This window comes from Barbatula barbatula (assembly GCF_947034865.1).
Source record: "Barbatula barbatula genome assembly, chromosome: 16".
NCBI lineage: Eukaryota > Metazoa > Chordata > Actinopteri > Cypriniformes > Nemacheilidae > Barbatula > Barbatula barbatula.
This window is the reverse complement of record NC_136779.1, coordinates 5,659,941-5,678,811: the sequence shown is the minus strand read 5'-3', so window position 1 is coordinate 5,678,811 and position 18,871 is coordinate 5,659,941. Positions and strand designations below refer to the sequence as shown.

Genomic DNA, 18,871 nt, shown 5'->3' with positions numbered 1-18,871 from the left:
CTAATATTTTCTTTCAAAAAACAAGACTAAATATTTATGTCCCTTTCCTTGTCAATGTTTCTTGATTTAAGAATTCTTTTATATTTCTGTGCATAAATTGAAAAAGTTATTGTTTCCAAAGAAGTCTGAAAAACTCTGTCATTGGCTGAAGCAATGTTTGTTATGTCTTACCGGGTTGGGCCGACCAAACATATTGCAGTTATAATTGCCGATGTTAGGGAAGCAAAAATGACACACTTGATCTAAAAGCAATGATAAAACTTATTGAATGACCCTTTGTCCTGAATGTGCATGCAAATGTGAGTGTTTGTCGTTTAAGCAGAGAGAGAAAGAGAGCGGCACTTGTTGTTCGAGTGTGTGGCTCCATTAATTAGCAGAGCATGCTGGGATGGATTGACAAAGTGTCCATCTCGGTAGAGCCGAGCAGGCGCACATCGTCCCACATCAGTGTGTTTTGATAACGTACTTATAACATTACACAGGCTCCTGGTGGACCGTGTTCTCCACCGCGCCTCGACCAGCCTCTCTCATTATTCATTTTGCTACAAAGAGGAAAAAATAAAAGTGCAGGCATGAGGAACATTAGCACATAATCACCCGTGTGTCTGCGCCAGGCGCATGAAAGCGCCTCATCTTTAGTTTTTTTTACATAAGTTGATGTGGGAGGGGAAGGGGGTTGCTGATGAAGTGTGCGTCAGGGTGTTTCGCAAGCCCACCGCAACAAGGCATCAGGGAGGGATGGAGAAGACGACATGCTGATAGACCCCCAACCCTCCTCCATCTTTGACGTTCTCCTCCCCCTTTCCTCGACCCCTCGCTGTCGTAGTCGGCTTGAGTCATTTATATGTGAATGATTAGAGGCCTCAGAACCAGAGGATATATTCATTTTCTCTAAATGAGCTTTATTGTCTCACATGATAAGTTTCAGGTGGCAGTGAGGGTGGAGCTTGGAGGGGGCAGCGAGACATTTGTACAGAAAACCATGTCCAGAAGACATTTAATGCTAAAATAACAGGAAATTTAAATGAATTTATATTTTGCATAAGGAAACGAAAGCCAATGTTAGGACCATTGAGATTTTTTGTTAAATTGTGACCATTTGCATGGCAAAAAAGCATGATGATTGTAATTCATCCAGATGTTTAACTATTGAGTAATTCCCATTATACCAATAATTCTGAGCGGTGATCCTCATTTACTTTTAATGTGTTAATCATTTTCATTTTTTTGTAATATAAACATAAATTATAAGCAGTACAACAAATACTACCTTGATATAGAAATACTTTAATGTACTATCAATTACATTACACTTCCATGTTTTGCAATATAATTAATATATCTGAACAAGAATTCATACATATTTCACGAGGCAGACAATTCTTACTGTGTGTTCACACCAAACGTGAAGCATTGCATTTTTCGCTCTTTATTACTTGCGGAATTATTTGTTATTCGTATCATGATTAAAAACCTCACGTGACGGGGGTCTACGCGCATCCGGACGTGTCAAACTGTAATAGTCAGTAAGCTCTTTGTGAAAATACACCACTCGAGTAAAAATGTTGTAAAGAATGTCGCGTGTACGCAGCAATCGCATCTATTCGCGTCTTTGCATCGATTGTGTATGTAATTTACTTGTACTTTAAAAAGTTGAATTCTCTCTCGGTGTGAACACACCATTGGAAATGTATTTGATGTGAATCGTACAGGAACTAAAGATTTTTTGAAAAAAAGCTCTACTGAAGCCCCTCCCCTAACTCCTCCCCATACCTAAGGCCACTGGTACGAATGCAAATCATTCGAATAAGATCGTACAAATTCATACGAATTAGCGCGTCTAGTTAGCGCCCAACTTAATCGTCAGGTTAATCGTCATGAAGATAAATGTTACAATACAAAATAATGATACTAAAATAGTCTTCAAATGTCTCCTTCAAATAGGTTAAAATCGTTAAAATGTAACAAATTGCTTCATTGTTTTCTTCATTTTTGTGGATCGCTTTGGCTAAGGGTGTCTGTTAAATGTAAATGTAGTCTAACAGAAAATCTTTTGTACTTTTAACTTTGAGGTAAAACATGCCCGAGAAACTATGAATCGGACGCACACACTCACTGAGCTAATACATCCTGAACTGGACCGAATGCGAAACAGATATTCATTAGGCGCATTTTCACGCGCTGCAAATATCAATATCTCACGCCGGCCAAAACTTTCAAAAACCAGCTGTCGCAGGGTCTACGCGAGCAAGAGCTTGAGTAATCCACTCAGCGTGCTGACGCAGTTGCTCTCTTGTTAATTAATGAAATGGCTCAAACCGTTTCAGGTTGGTGACTCATTGGGCCGGTACAGTCATTGATAGCTTCCTGCAGCACATGGGCATGGGGTAGCACGCCCGGCCGCGGAGCAGAATTGAGTGCCGAGCTCTTGTGCTTGCCTGCCGTGTTTATCCTCTTCATTATTTAGTGTTAATTAAGTTGGAAGCCTCCGTCAGTAAGGCAGAACAGTAGCATCTGCTGCGGGACAAAGAAAAGATGGGCGATCGAGCGTTCGAATCTGAGGCGAGGGGGCCAATTTTCACGCCCGCCGCCCCAACGACCGCAAGGAAGGAAATGAGCGCCAACGCGATAACTATTTAGTGGACCAATTAATGAAGTATGCAAGGTGGGGAGCGGCCGCTGGGACGGGACAAAGCGTTGGCATCTGGGTGGGCAGCACATTACAAGAACCTATTCTGCTGTTTGGACACCCATAAACGGTGCATTAAGAGGGAGGTTTCCTTTAACTCTTCCCCATTGCGTACTAGCCGTCCCTCCACACATGTGCATGACCGTAGAGTGAAAGCGTCCATTCAGAGTTAATGGTCCAGGAGTCGCAGGACGGTGGTGCCGCTCTCCCCAAAGTCCACAGGCTCTAATCGGCCGCAATTAAAAGGGAATCGTGCGGACAGAAAAACTGGCCAAATGCACCTCGGAGAGATCTTGTCAAGCGACGGGGTTCTCTAATGGTTTTTTAACGTAAATATTTGTTGACTTCAGCAACAGGGCTGTGGAATGGTCAAATCAGATCGGGGGAACCAGAGGAGTTCTTTCCTTTGCCAAATGTAATTATTTCCGGTGCTAAAAAACTTTTCTCTCTGTAGAAAGTGTCCTCTGAGGAGCGGATGTTAATGTTTATGTGTGCTGAGAAATGTCAGCCCATCTCTCCGTATTTGTTTTTCAGAAGAACAGCTGAGACTCTGAGTTTAGATCATAGTTAAACCAAAAAGAGTCAAAGGTCACTTTAGTCCAGAGTCACTCAGGGAGCATCACTCAGAAAGAAAAAATCTTTATATGCTTACTGTTTTTTCCTCTCTTTCTATTCTTCCTTTCTCTCTTCACCCTCCTGCAGTGTCGGCAGAGCAGCAAACGGCACTGTGAGATTTTATTCACTGTTGTGTGTGTGAAGGTTCATCTTACATCTTCCCTGGGAAGTCGTGAGTAGCAACAAAGCAGTCGAGTTCCTTCCCAACAAACACATTAGCATTACAAATAGACCTGATTACCTGAAATGAAAATCCAGTGGGTCGAGTAAATAAATAGAGCTTCCCTACCCTGACCACTTATGGGCCATGTTGAAGATTTCAACACTTTACAAACAAACAAAAAGCAAAACTACCCAAAGGGAAAAGCACTATAACTGAGAAGAGCAAAGTAATGTTGCTTTTTAAATCTGCATCTAGGACAGTTCACCCAAATATGAAAAATATAGTATCATTTATTCACCCTCGTGTCAATCCAAACTTGTATGACTGTATATCTCCTACATTCTACAAAATAAGATATTTTGAAAAATGTCGGTAACCAAATATTACTGGACCCCATTGACTTCCATTGTATGGACACAAATCCACAATTTCTCAAAATATCTTCTTTCGTATTCCACTGAATGTAGTCATACTGTATACAGTTTTTGAACGATGTAAGGGGGAATAAAAAATGACAGACCTTTTATATATGAGTGAACTTTCTTTTTAATGTACGTCTTTTTAAACCATTGACATCTTAAAAATTTGGCCGTGGTTTTTGATTATCGGGGGTTTATTATTACTAGTTCTGATACTGTATATCATGGGTGAAAATAGGCATTTCATGAGTTGTTGTAGCAGGCCATGTGTGAGCATGATGGCTTTTCTAGAGAGTGTGTGTCATGCTTATCAGTGATATACAGACCAAGTTTCCCTTCGACCCAATCTGAGATTTATGTTGTAAAACTTAAAAATACAGCTGGTAAATGACACTAAATCTGAGTTTTTGTGGAATCCTGTGGTACTCTGTAATTGTAAGAGACAACATAACATAATTTGGGTGTTGTCTTGAAGCAACAGTGGATTTTGTCTGCCCTTAAGTTTCAGGTGCGTCACCATAAATGCCACTTGCCATTGGTTGTGCGATATATAATTTTGTGCGATTGTGATTATAAAACACATTTTTCTAACCTCTGATGTATACTTAACTATGTCATATCTGAACAAGTTCCTTGTTCAAATCAAAAGTGTGTGTCATTAAGCGCCCCGGAGAAAACTGCGCACACATCACGCGTATTTCTTGTCCTGTCTCATGGAGACCCAGCCTTTAATGTCTAATAACCCAATATAAAAATGTATCCCGAGAGGATTTGTTTTCAAATACAGCTGTACATTTGGTTACATTCACAATTAAAAATTAATGTCGCCAGCAGACTTCTGAGGTGGATTATTTATTATATATTGGCATATGCTAATAAATATGAGTCAGATTAAAAATTGATATTGCTTGTGGCTTAGATGCAGGATATGCATCTGGTGGCATTGCCGTTTTTATAGGCTAGCTGACCCGAGGGGGTTTTGCCGAATGTGCTGATGTACGGCATGTAGGTGAGAGGCGAATTCAACCTGATTGAAACTGTCACTTATTGTATTCAGATACACTGGTTAACTCACACGTGCCTATAGTTCCCTATTGAATCGTTTTAAAACCTGCATTTGTATAAGTACTGTAAATAACTATGATACATGCAAGATCGTCTAATACAGCTGTCTGCCACAATTAATCCAATGTTGCATTCATGTTGTGGTTCTGGGAGAGATGCGGTAGGCCTTCATTTATTGTCGCGTTTCATTTCATGGACAGACTGTTTATTGTGTCTCCTGAGATTGGCAGCTATAATCAGGGTTTGTAAAACCGAGCTGGTACGTGTCTGAACCACATTCAATCTTGAATCACATACCATCTCATCTATCTTCGTGAAGGGTTTGATTCAGAATGGGTGTGACAGCAGTGAGATGTTACTGTTTTTGAGCAGAGCGTTAACTGAGAACAAAGGTGTATTGAGGAGAGTGTAGTCGGGTGGATAGAGCACAAGGCCCTTAGTGTATTTCACTGCATGACAAAATATTAAATCAGACCATTTCAGTATTTCTGTAAAGCTCAGAGGACAGTGGTTTGTACCAGGATGAGCAGACATCTGAAGGAGTGATGCTGACTGTATTTGAGCGACTTACACAGGCAAAGGACTTACACAGGCAAGTGTGCCATCTACTGGCCTTTCTGTAAGACATAAATGGACTTAAAGAGATAGTTCACTCAAAAATTAAAATTCTGTCATTTGCTCACCCTTAGATTGTTCCAAACCTGTTTAATTCCTTTGTTCTGCTGAACACAAAAGAAGTGTGTCAGTAACCAAACAGACCCTTTAATAATGAATTCCATTGGTTTAAATACAAGATATTAAAACAAGTGGCATCTACAAACAAACAATGACAGGTTACTTTTCGGGTTTTTAAGCATCTCAGGCTCACACAAGCCTAACAAATGAGTAACCACAGATGTAAATACAGGTATGTACATTTTTGACGTCTTTTTTTCTAAAAGGTTTGTTTAAGGAGACATAATTATTTAAAAGATAGTTCACCCAAAAATCAAAATTCTGTCATGAATTACTTCCCCCCAAGTTGTTCCAAATCTGTATCAATTCTTTGTTCTGTTGAACACAAAGAAAGATATTTTGAAAAATGTTATCAACTGACATTTCTGGGGCACCATTGACAACCATAATAGGAAAATTTAAATGTTTGTCAAAGATGCCCCAGAACTGCTTTCCGGGATGTTTCAAAATCTCATTTTGGTTTTAACAGAACAAAAAAAGATATAATAAATGTCAATGATGTACCAGAAATATTTACATTTTTCCATTTCATTTACTTTTAGTATTCCTTTTTATGTTCTTGTTTCCCTGTTTTAAAAAACTTTTAATATATTCTTGGTTTGAATTATTTATATGTACGGCAAAAACTTCTGTACGCTTTTGTAAATGCCCATATACATTACAGGGCCACTGTACCGTATGTACTGCACAGCGGTGTATTTCTGGACAGAGCATAATACTAAGCATTTCCTGCAGTGTACTCCAGTCTTTATGAACTTCAGTCAAATTCCTACTGTACTGTTTTTAAATCTTGCCGTAGTACCTTTCATAGTAAACTACTGTATTCATTTACCATTAATACCACAGAATACTGCAGTAGCCTATACTTGAAGTGTAATGACCAAAAACACAGCAGTATACACTACAGTAAATACTAAAATACTAAACTATACCATTATTTTTGCATGTGGTTTGAAAGAAGATTTGACATTGTTTTTTTTCAGCACATCCCCGTGCTCGGTTTGTATCACGTACTTGTTTATTCTCTCCAGTAAAAAAACAGGAACATTTTGTTCCTCTCAGGAACGGGATGGCCTCAGAATCATAATGCTAGTCACTACAGACTCATTACCATCAGTACATCGGTTTCAATTAATGCATGTGATGCGTTTGATCACTCCCTAACCAGGGACTTGTGGGTAACGAGCGGGCTGATTGCATCTGATCCGTTTCCTATAATTGTTCGCTTCATTGAAACCTTCTCACAATGGCGAAATTAAGCACAGCACGCAAGGCCACAGACCTTCGACAGGAGCGATTCTTTATGCTGAGCAATCGGGAATTGATGACACTCAATAACTACTCAAAACAGATGGTATCACACCGATGAAGGACTAGCTAGACAAGTGAGCAACCACAGCAGAGCACAAATTGTCCTCCCTCTTCTAAAAAAAGTGCTTAGCTTGTCTCCAAGTGAGGCTTGGGAAGGGTAATGACTGTTATGTAGCTAAAGAGTGATGGAAAGGGGTACAGCTGGTCCATTCCTGCACTGAGCTTTTAGCTCCATCTTCTCTCATTTTAAACTGCTTTCTCATCCCTTCGTATCTCCGTGGCAACGCTGAAGCCTGGGAGAGATGGAGAGTTTCGTAGAACAAGGCTGGCAATGAAGTGCAAAGGCAGAAGGGGTCACTTACAGATGGCACGGGCTGTCAGGCAGAGCGTCAGGAGGGCAGGGGAGTAAGAGAAAAGCAGACCCCCGTGTCGGTGAAAGGAGGAAAGCGAGAAGAGCAAAGATTGAAGATCTCAGATGACTGGAGGGAAATCAACAGATACAACAATGCACACGCTGAGCAAATATACAGAATAGAGCATACGTTTACAAGAAAAACAAACTGTTCTGATGGAGCTGAACCTTTGCATCAGACCCAGCAGACATTCACTCTGAAAGTTTGGATCAAATGCATTTAAATGCATTCCAGAAGTTGTTGCGTTTTGCGGTCTACAGCGTCGAAGAAAGAAGGACTTTGGGATTTGCTGAGGCACTTCACCTTAAGATACATTTCTTCATCAATTATTGAATGACACAGAGCGTGTCTGTAAAGCTAGTGTTCGAGTTTTGGAGATTCAACACAGAGTAATACAGATCATTGTCTGCATAAGTATCCATTTTAATGATGTTTTCAGTGGCAACAAGCAGAGACACAGATCAGAAGTCATTTATGTAGAACCGTGCGCGCGTGTTTGACCTGTACACTGCAGCCGATGTATTTCTTTTAACATAAAACCCCCCAAAACAGGCCACATAGTTCATGAAAAAAAATGATTCACCCTATTTTCAATTTGAATAAAAGACTTGTCTTGTACTTACTCATTTCTTATTATTGCTTTATCTGTGTTTTAGAATAATGAACTTTAAACTTGGAGTAACACAAATGAAACAATTCAGCATCTTAAAAGCGATCACCCTTTATCCAAAATTTGCACAAGCAAAATATTTTTTTATTAAACAGCTTCTTGAGGTTTCATCATAAGAGCTTTTCAAACCACAATACAGAAGTTCTCTTCATGAAAAGAACCAAGTCAAATTCCGTAATAGGTGTCCTGTCATTTGAGATAAAAGCTAAATATAGGCTATACATGCTTTCCTCCTTGATCTCAGATCTAAAAGAAAAAGATTGGCGTTTGATTCCATTTAACCTCGAGTCCAACTGCCTAATTAATAAGGTACCAACTTATTTCCAATGATGACCTGGCAAAGCGTAAAGATAAGGAGCCACATGCATGGCCACAAATGCACAGCGGATTTAGAGTTTCAATCTGAGCCTGTGATATCTGGCAGATAAATCTCAGATTCCCTCCAGCTAACCGCACTTCTTTTCCAGGGCATTTCTCTGTGATTCGGAATTTTGCTTGGCACTGAGATTTCCTTAGAGTCTGTGTTAATTACTCGGAGCTTCCTAATTCATTTTTATGGCTTATTTATCCGTCTGTGCTCTTGGCTTGCCGATTAAAGCTTTATAAATCATTTTTCACATCTTCATCAAGGCGGCAAAAGAAGTTGATTCGGAAAATGGAGAGTCGTCGTTTATTTGCTTTCGTCCTTATGCAATCTTTGCTGCTCGTTCGTGCTGGTGCATCGGTGGCAGAGCTCCAGGACTTGTGCTGAAAATCTAATTTGATAGGTTAGTTCAGAGCCAAGTCCAGGAGCCAGACATAAATCTGTTCACCGGTGCTGGATGAGGAGAAGCTTCCTCCATCTCTGCTCCACATCTCATGAGTGATCCCTCTTTATCTTTAGCTCACCTCTCTCTCTTGTCTCTTTGCCTCTTGCACATGCATCTTACACGTCCGCTCGTCTTTCTATTTATCTCTCTCTTTAAATTCTTCAAGCTTTATTGGCACGGCTGAAAATGACATTAGCGTTGTTGTACAGGCGCAGTGTGTCTGCGCGCGTTTGCGCGCCCGTGCGTGCGTAGCTCCGTCTATTTCCTTCGACTGTCATAATGAATATGTGGCTCGTGGCACACTGAGTTAGTGTTGGTATAACTGACTTAAAAGAAAAGCACTCAAGGATGACACCTTAAAAGGGCGCCTAAAGTGCTAAAAAGTCTCTCTGTTCAGTTGAGTGCGCAGACACTGCTGAGTAAACACACACGCACGCACGCACGCACGCACACACAGCATCATTTGATGGCCCATCCAGATAAAGACCCATCACCGGGCAGCTCACATCAGCACCATTTACCTACTGCTATTTAATGGCCAGGACAAACTTTGAATCCAATGCCTGTCAATGCATTTTATAGCTGCAATCACAACAGAACCTGACGACTGTAGTTTTGTATACAATATAGCCTTCATTTAAAATGATTTCCATCGAGTCTTCTTGGCTGACTGCTGACTCCAGATACAGTAATGTTTCTGTATGGTATGCAGATCGTTATCTTAAATTAATTCTATTCCTTTTGAATGACCACATCAATTCCACCAAGGACGCCAATCGAATCGCACAGACACGTCCGACGCTTATTTACTTACAAAGTTATATCAGGGAAATAATTGAACTGTTGATTAGTCCATAAACAATTATTGATCAAGTTAAGTGCACCAGGGGTGGATAGATGGCTTTGGTACTGTACATTCATCCAGATTTCATCTATACCTGCAGACACTGATAATATTTACCGCAAGAGGGCGACACCATGTTTCTACAGGCAGATCAAGGCCGTTTATTGCGGTGCGTATTAGTCTTTTTAGACGTTTCAAATCATCCATATCAGAAAAATATATATAGTTGTGTCCTTATCGTTGATGTGGGCCAATAAAAGCAGCATCAGTTCACTTTCCTCTGCATCGGGTGTTTGTAGTAGGCCTATACAAATGGAAATTATGGTACAATCCATGAGACAAATACACAAATGGATTAAATATTGACATTTCTTTTATTGGTTATGAGCGTCTTCTTCATTTATACAGCATGCTGCTTGGTGAAGACCCATATGGGCGCTGTAATGACTTTATGGAAAAAATTGTAAATGACCTTAAATGGGAATGAAAAGAAAAATAAAATGTACAACCTCTGCAACAATAAAAATAAATGTTTGCTTTCCAAAGCCTTTTTGTTGGTCACAGAGGCCCGAGAAGCCACAGTTTAAGATTTTTAAGCCAGTTCATGACTTGATATGTTTTAGTCACTTCATATGTTTTAGATGTCTTCATGGCAGAGAGTGTGTTTTTGCAAATGAAAAACAAATTGGATGTAGCATAAATTCAGTTAAATTTTTTAAAGATATTCATTTTTGTCACCATTATAGTTTTCCATTATTCAAACACTGGATACAATAATTTACACAAATGTACCATTTAATACAAACATGTTCAGATGCAGACATCACAATATTAGTTCCCAAAGTTATTTGATGGAAAGCATGGCTTGTGTCCGAGTAGAGACCCTTGTCTCATATAAGTAACTATATAGCATTATTTATTCACTTAAATATTTGACCTAAATCACAGTTAGTGATTTAAACTCCCTTACTTCAGCGTCCAGATTTCTCAAAATGTATTGAATTAATAAAACATCATATTAATTCTTATTTTTTACATACGGCTACATATTAAAGGGCCACCTTTACATTGAATTGTTACCAGATATTATGCATCACTTACTTATAAATAATTTATATGTCTATTTTTGTAGTTCACATAGCACCACTTTATCTATCAGAGGTGTAGGTGGTCAAACACACATGACTCCCCAACTGCATCATGACGGTCAAGGTCTCTCATCAAGTACATTGTAAAAATTCATTACAAAACAAAAACAAAAAAGACTCAATAGGCACCGCTATAGAAATATTTGCTGTCCGTGGATTTTACAAGATTACTGTCCGTATATTTTGCTTGGATCAGCCTTCAGACTTGGCTTTGATAAGGTGACCATTAAACGTGATGTAGGTGTCAAAATCATCGCTGAACACTGCGTTTTCTCGCTCGCCCTTAAAGAGTCGAACCCACACCTGGTCGTCTCTCTCCAGCTCGAGCATGAGGCTCTGGCTCTGCATGATGGAGCGATCGCTGGGTTGAGCGTACACGATGGCCATCTCCTGCTCGTTCTTCATCACGTGCAAGTACGTCTCCTTCTGGTTCCAGGTGTGAGCGTTTAGATTAAAGAAATAGATGCCTGGAACGTAGCAGAAGAATTTGCCTGTGAACATGTTGAAATGGCCGTACAGGTTGACAAATTCTGTGTCGAAGATCAGGGTCTGATAGTAGTCGTTGCTGTGCAGGGCTTTCTTACGGCCCACGGAAAAGGCAGCGTAGTAGGACTTGCATGGTTCACCATGGGAACCAATGCTGCCCTTTGTGCCCTTCATGCCAATGGGCCCTCGCGGGCCGGTTTGCCCTGTCCTGCCTAATTTCCCATAAGGTCCCTTCAGTCCAGTGTCTCCCTTTTCCCCTATAAGGGAAGGAATGAAGCAGAATTAAATAGTTGACAGGATTAATTCGGGTTTCACTAGCATCATTTAAAGCCCTTACATTTTTTATTTCTGATTTATCGTCCCACTTTCTGAATCTTTATGTGGATGTTTTATTAAACATCAAATACTAAAATATGATGAAGTTCAAATTACATTTAATTGTTTTGTTTGTCTTCTATAACTGCTGTGTTTTATAAAAGATGGCGCCAATCTGAAAGCCATTTTTCTTTTGATCTTTGTTTCATAAAGCCATTTCAGCAGCCGTTTGTTCATAGTGGTCAATGTTTTCCAGCTCAAAGAAACAGCATGTGACTAGCCAGGCCTGACCTGTATCATTCACAGGCTAACTAAGGGCTGACATGGATCTAAATCATTATATACAGTCAAAGTGATATAAAGGTTATGTAAATTCTGTTAAAATGATCAGATGATCAAAAATGAAAATTCTGTCATCACTTACTCACCCTCTTCTAACCCAAACAGAAGATATTTTGAAGAATGTCGGTAACTGAACAAAACAATGCAAGTCAATGTGTACCGCAGTTAAACAGTATATTCTTTAAAAATATCTTCTTTTGTGTTCTGCAGAAGATAGTCATACAGGTTTAAAATAACAAAAGGGTGAGTAAATGTTGACAGAATTTTCACTTTTGGGTGAACTATCTCTTTAACATAATTTTTTGCATTCTTGAAATAGAAGAAAATTACTTATCATATACAGTATGTACTGTAATATCACATCGGCATAACGTCTTAGCTGTATGTAGTATTGTATGTAGATTTTGTACCTTTAAGGATGGTGATGTTTATCTGTGGCAAAACCTTGTACTGTGGGTATTGTGGATGGTTCTCTGTGGGATCACAGCATCGCTTGCATTCAGTTCCACTAAAGTAAAGGCGCAAAAGAAAATGTTTTTAATCTATAAATTGCCAAAACAAGCCCAACGTGAAGACATTATGGATGGATAGATTGACGTTGTTAATCAGAAAAGTACCTGCCATCTCTGTAATATTCTGCAGCTCTTTGATAGTCTCTAGGCTCATACGTGTCCACATCTGGGTTTTGGGTTATGTATGGCTCAGTACATTTTGCAAACACGACCACCAGCACAACCAGACATGTCAAAGGCATCTGAGATTAAAGTCACGACATAATTATAATACATCACTGAGCTTTATGAATCTGCTGAACTAGGATCAGTTTATTATTCAACTTCTATCAGGTGGTTAAGGCTCTGACTGCCGGTGTGAAACTAGATTTCTAAACACAGTCTAAACAATTACGTTACCAAAGATGAGATGTCTCTAAATGTCCTCCAATTTTAACATAGACCTCAGATTTAATATTTAGATTAAACTGAACCTCTCTGCTTTTCTTTCTTGGGAACCATGACGTTTCCCAAACCATGGGACAGACACTACGACCAAAAAGTCATATAGTTAAATTGAATCATTCACGGTCACTGCTGTCTCCATTTTTCACTATGAGGGTAAACAGCCTATCTTTGGAATTTTACCAGTTAGCTATCGTTTTGTGAGTGTTGGATATGGAAACGAAACAAACAAAAATGACATCTACATTAAAACATTTGGCACAATATAACATTTGGCATCACGGTCTAAACACAGCTGTATAAAAAAGAAACTGTGCTTGAGAACATGTTGGAATACAAGCCCAAATATTTTGTGAAGTAGCTGTAAGAAAATTGCTAAGAGGTCCAGAACACCTGGCGACCCGTATAAACACTGTTCAGCTTGAGTTAAAAAAGCCTAATCTAGAGAGAGGCGAAATATATATATATATATATATAGCCATATATATACACACTTTACAAATACTGTGACCATTAACAGTCTTTTACAAAACAGTTTGTCAAACCCACCCGCCAGTAATAATATCTGGGCCATAACAGCAGCATTATTTTGAATATTTTGCCCGCAGCTGGTTCTAAAACAGTTCCTTCAAAATCACGTCTGTAGTGAATTTGTGTGCATCCATAGTGCATTTTTCTTAAATTATCTTTTGATTTTCTGGCCCTTAATCTATCGGAGAATTCGTTTTTTGGTCCGATGCCAAAGCTGGCCAAAATAATGTCAATAATTTCGCTTTCTGTCTTTGCTGCTGTTTGTTTCTTTGATTATTATCTTTTGCCGCTCAGCTATGTTTACAGTCTCACATCTGATATCCTGGCATGAGAATCTCTCTCCTTCCTGCAGATGCTGGTGTCATGGAGGTTATGTTTACACGTACATCATAGAGTCTGTATTTCTGACTCCAACAACATCTGGACTGACCTTTTATAACACGGATTACATAAGCGGAGTGTTTTTGCTCCCCTCTGCTCCAGGGAACACCACGCTCCAAATCATAAATGTCCCATATTTTGCTATTTTTGCTTTGATCTGTCATTCAGTTACTCGATATGACCATTAAAGGGAAAGTTCTCCCAATAATGAAAATTGTTTCCTTTATCCAGCCTCATGTCATTCCAATCCTGGAGTTTTTTTCTTCTGCAAAACACAAAAGCAGATATTTTGAAGAAAGTTGGTAACAAACAACACTGACCCCTATTGACTTACTGCCATTGTATGGACACAAACCCACTGGAAAATGTCTCAAAATATCTACATTTTTGTTCCACCGAAGAAAGAGTCAAACACGGGTTTTGAATGACACGAGGGTGCATAAATGATGCCAGATGTTTTATTTTTGGGTGAACTATTCTTTTAAAACTGCTCAGTTCTGCCCAGTCAAGGCTGCCTTTAGGTGCCATTCAATTTCACGGCAAGTATTCACTGTTATCATAACAGAGCTACTTTGTGTTTTTTGCCATCCCTCCGCACTTCTGAAGGCATGCTGTGACCTGTCTGATCCGTGAGGTGTGGCTTTAGTAGGTTTAGTAACTGAAAACACGAGTGGCTTGTGGTCAAGGACCCTGCTAAATCTAGTGATACAGGTCAACCAGTTTATTTTCTTTTAACTTCGGTGTTCGGTTCACCTGTAAGGTGAAGACGAATGTGATGTTTTTCTAAATTCTGCTGTCTGAGATAAGTAAACAGTTCATCTCTGTGTTAAATAAAGTTGCCAAAAGAAATGATGCACAGCTTCCATTCCTTGGTTTTGGGTGTGCGACCAAACATGACCGACTTTCAACCATAACTTACTAAATATTTAACTCTACGTCACTAGTCATGCACAGTAAAAGCCCACATATGCCTGGTGCGCTATTTTAAAGGCTATAGACAAACTATATAAGCTTGACCTGCTTTTATTCCAAATCCTGCCAACTTTTTGTGATAAAAATGTTGAAGAGGAAGTTGGATGAACTTTAGGGAATGAAAGCGAGCTTGAAGGACACAGCCAAGAACATCTACTGTATCTGCAGAGTAAACAAACAGCCAATTTATTAAAGCAACAATCTGCTTGCCTCCCTGAAATTCAAATGAGTTCCTCAAGTACTGTACACTCGGATGCATAAGCATGTATAAACCCTAGAAACATGTAGTTGGTCTCAGAGGGTAACACCTTAAAGTTTCTCCTTAAAAAACCTTGCCTTTTTTTTAAAACCTACAGACTCTCCAATCGTACTGAATTGTGAAACCCTTCTCCTCTTAATGTGCACACAATTGCTAGGGGTGAGCCTTTTGAAAACAAAGTATTACTAACATCATGTACTTGTACCAACAAGTCTTTCCTCTTCTCTTACATGGACGTGTACGTACCAAATAAAAATGTCACCACTTATTCAGTCAGATATTAAATAATAACTGATAAAGTTGGAAGACAGCGCAGGAATGTTTTCAAACGTGAGAGAATTTGCGATTTAACTGTTTTCATTTATTGAGAGATTAACGTAAAAATGCATACTTCAAATGTGATCTGACAGTGTATCCAAACAGACAACGCAAAGATACAGCCACGAATTCGATGAGATTTCAGAAAGCAATTCATACTTCCTTCTTATTGAATACAACACTGTAACAAAACAAACATATTTTCTGGCAACACTTTTTCCACTTAACATGACATGTTTTCCCATGTTTGTCGTGTATATTTGCAGTCTTTCTCTGTAATTTTACTATTTATTTCAAAAATACATGAAAAAACTGTTACAAAGAGTAAAGTTCTGTATACCTTTACAATTCAGTTTTTTACAGTGCATGCTTAATACACTATTTATTTCTTACATTTTTAAACAAATCATAAAAAAGTAGGTTTTACGTACAAAAATCTTTTAATTTTAGCTGTAAATGTAAATAGAAAACACAGCTGGATTTAAAGCTGGCTCGGACATAAAAGCTTATTTGTGGTCACTTTGAAGTCTACGTATGTGTAACCACAACACTGAGGTCAGGTTCACCACCTGACACGTATAATACACTTGAAAGTTTACTACTGGGTTTCATGAAAAGAAATATTTCCGGTGAACATGAAATGAGAAAAAACAATATTTTCGATGAGATTGTAAGAATATACTGGAAAGAAAGAACAATCATAGTACATAGGGTAAATTCTGATATAATGAGAATCTGTAAAACCCTTATGCAAGAAAACTCAGCTTTACGCAACATTCATGATTTTGTTTGGAAAAGAATCCTATTTTAACTGCGTAGGAAATGAAGCAATTTGAACTTGGCTTTGTGATGGCACGCCTCAAGAACTCCTGTCCTAGTTTCGGATCCCGAACCCTTTGGCAGTGCACATCTTTCCGTGAACAATCAAAAGTAAAAACTTAAGATTAGTTTCTCCAGTAGGCCTATCCCAGATCACCCATGATTTAAAAGATGTCCACAGGGACAGGGTGTGAGATATTTTTGTCATATTCATTACATTGAGATTCAAACCATATGAGGTTGTTATTTATTATGTTAACATGCACCTGCTGTTAAATGTACATGTGCACATTCCCAGGCTTGTTTGATCTAACAATTATCTTGAAATGGCTGTCATCCATCAAAACAAAGAAAATGTCATTGAAACACATGGTCACAGGTCCTACCGGAGAACACTGAATTGTTTTTATACAGCTTTAATGCATGCACCGCTTCATGCAAGACAGAAGCACAAATTATAGCATGCAGGGAAGTATCCATAAACGTCTGAATGAATGATGCATCATGAACTTCATCCAAACTCTTATGTCAAATGACTCAACCACAACCTATGTAAGTAGAATTCTAAGAGTGGATTCTGTAAAATACAGACCCTGTTGTGGGCATTACATTTTCTTGGCATTTTATCAAACTTACTGGCTTTATCTTTCAAAAACAACCTCTACATTTCCTTCAGTACAGCTCACGTGTCCTACCTTTATTCTTGCGGGTCCAAACCTGAGGGTCCGCTCGGCTCTCTGTTATTGCACTGAGGATGCTTCTATCGATGTGTCTCTTTGAAAATGTTACTGCCTGTCAATGTTTTTAAAACATCTCCAAACTCAGCATGCCATGAGGAGCCAGGGAAAATTGCAGAAAGGGAGGAGAGCCGAAGGAGGAGCGCGGATGCATCCAAGAGGGAGGGATGAATTCAAACACGCTCAAGACTGTGGAAACTGCACGAGAGACTGAGAGAGAGGCAGAGGTGAAAAGCCAAAAGCAATCCATTGTGTTCAGCTACTTCCCAGACAGTTTGACAAATGTTACGTGTCTACACCGGGGATTCTTTTAAAGAGCAAGATTAGCATTTTAGAAACAAACAGTTCAGTAAAGCTCACCAAAGCTTACCACTTTTTCATCTGTAAAACTATAATATAATAAGAAAGTGTGTGAAAATTACTGTATGGCAAAATGATTTTATCATAAAATGTTGTGAAACAAATAAGAAAAACCTGCCTTTATACTTCTTGTAAAGAATTCACAAGCAGCTTTCAATCAAATAAGGGAAACGGAGATTCACACCAAGGAGTTTTTCCCAGTCACCTGATTTATCATGAATCTAGACTTTTGGTGAATGTTACTGATTAAACCTGATGGTTAGATTATATGCATGGTAAACAAAGGAAACTTGTTGTAAATTGTATATAACGCATTGTAGACAAATGTGACCCTGGATCACAAAACCAGTCTTATGTAGCACGGGAACATTTTTAGTAAAGACCAAAAATACATTGTGTGGGTCAAAATTACAGACTTTTCTTTTATGCCAAAACATCATTAGAATATTAAGTAAAGATCATGTTCCATAAAGATATTTTGTAAATTTTCAACCCAAAATATATAAGAACTTTATTTTTGTGAGTGGATGGCCTGCTACAGTGCCTCGGATTAACAACTTCAAAAGGCGATTTTCTCAATATTTCGATTTTTTTGCTCCCTTTACTTCCAGAGTTTAACACTCTTGTATCTCAACCAGATATTGTCCCATCTTAACAACCCATATATCAATAAAAAGCTTAACTATTCAGCTTTCAGTTGATGTAAAAATCTCAATTTCAAAAAATTGACCCATAACACTGGTTTTGTTGTCCAGGGTCACAAATAAGTGGTTATGTACTTAAGACACTGAGCATCAAAAGTTCCTATTTAAATACACTTCTCAGCACTGATGAGCAACACATTGTCCTTATTTATTATCGTGATAAAACACACCAGGAAATATACATAGCCTATATATTCAATGCTTTCTCGTTTAAAAGTCGCTTTAAATAAAAGCGTCTGTAAATGTATGTATATTCTTTGCTCTCATTTCTAAAAACGAAATTCCTGCTGTTTATATAAATGACCGCAAGATGTCGTCATAATCAAAAAAAGAATTGTTCCCCGAAACACGCAGCGCCACAAATTAGAACCAAAAGGCAGCTTCTTTATTCGATAAAAAGTTAAAGAGACAATGTATTCATGATAAATTTGTTTAAAACAAACAAAAAGAAGCACGGAAGTAAACGCGTTGTAACTTTCACGTGAATTGAGGAAAGGTGAATGAATTCGAATTCATTTTCGTGTGTTTCCTGTGTGAACCTTGATTCTTTATACAGTGCATTTTTGTCATGTAATAATATGCTAAAAAAGAAAATGTTTTAAATGAATATGCAGTACAGATAAGATTTTTCAGCTTGATCAAATGCGCTTCTCGTGTTTTCTTGAACGAGCTGTTCAAGTTGGGCAACTCGAAGGGTGCGTTGAAAAACACGTGCAAGGGAGTGTTACGCAATCTGTGGCAAAACATTACAGCCACGTGACTCCATCATGACTGGAAGCTGTACAATCAATCAAAATACAATCCACCTAT

At 38.7% G+C, this 18,871-nt stretch overlaps 1 protein-coding gene across 1 annotated transcript; it reads right to left on the bottom strand.

Moving 5' to 3' along the window:
- Positions 1-10,091: 10,091 nt before the first annotated feature.
- On the bottom strand, positions 10,092-17,120 carry c1qtnf1 (C1q and TNF related 1). Its single transcript, XM_079475939.1, has 4 exons — positions 16,956-17,120; positions 12,642-12,778; positions 12,435-12,532; positions 10,092-11,624 (listed from the first exon to the last, which is right to left on the bottom strand). Exons 2-4 carry the CDS (start codon positions 12,776-12,778, stop codon positions 11,074-11,076), a joined length of 786 nt encoding a protein of 261 aa, XP_079332065.1. The 5' UTR covers positions 16,956-17,120; the 3' UTR covers positions 10,092-11,073.
- Between the last annotated feature and the right edge of the window lie 1,751 nt (positions 17,121-18,871).

What these genes read in the sequence shown, in the direction of transcription:
- c1qtnf1 (XM_079475939.1), bottom strand. Translation starts at nt 12,778, where the DNA reads ATGCCTTTGACATGTCTGGTTGTGCTGGTGGTCGTGTTTGCAAAATGT. An exon ending in GAATATTACAGAGATGGCAG is followed by an intron (nt 12,533 to 12,641) that starts GTACTTTTCTGA and finishes CCTTTACTTTAG; the next exon opens with TGGAACTGAATGCAAGCGAT. An exon ending in AAACATCACCATCCTTAAAG is followed by an intron (nt 11,625 to 12,434) that starts GTACAAAATCTA and finishes CTTCCCTTATAG; the next exon opens with GGGAAAAGGGAGACACTGGA.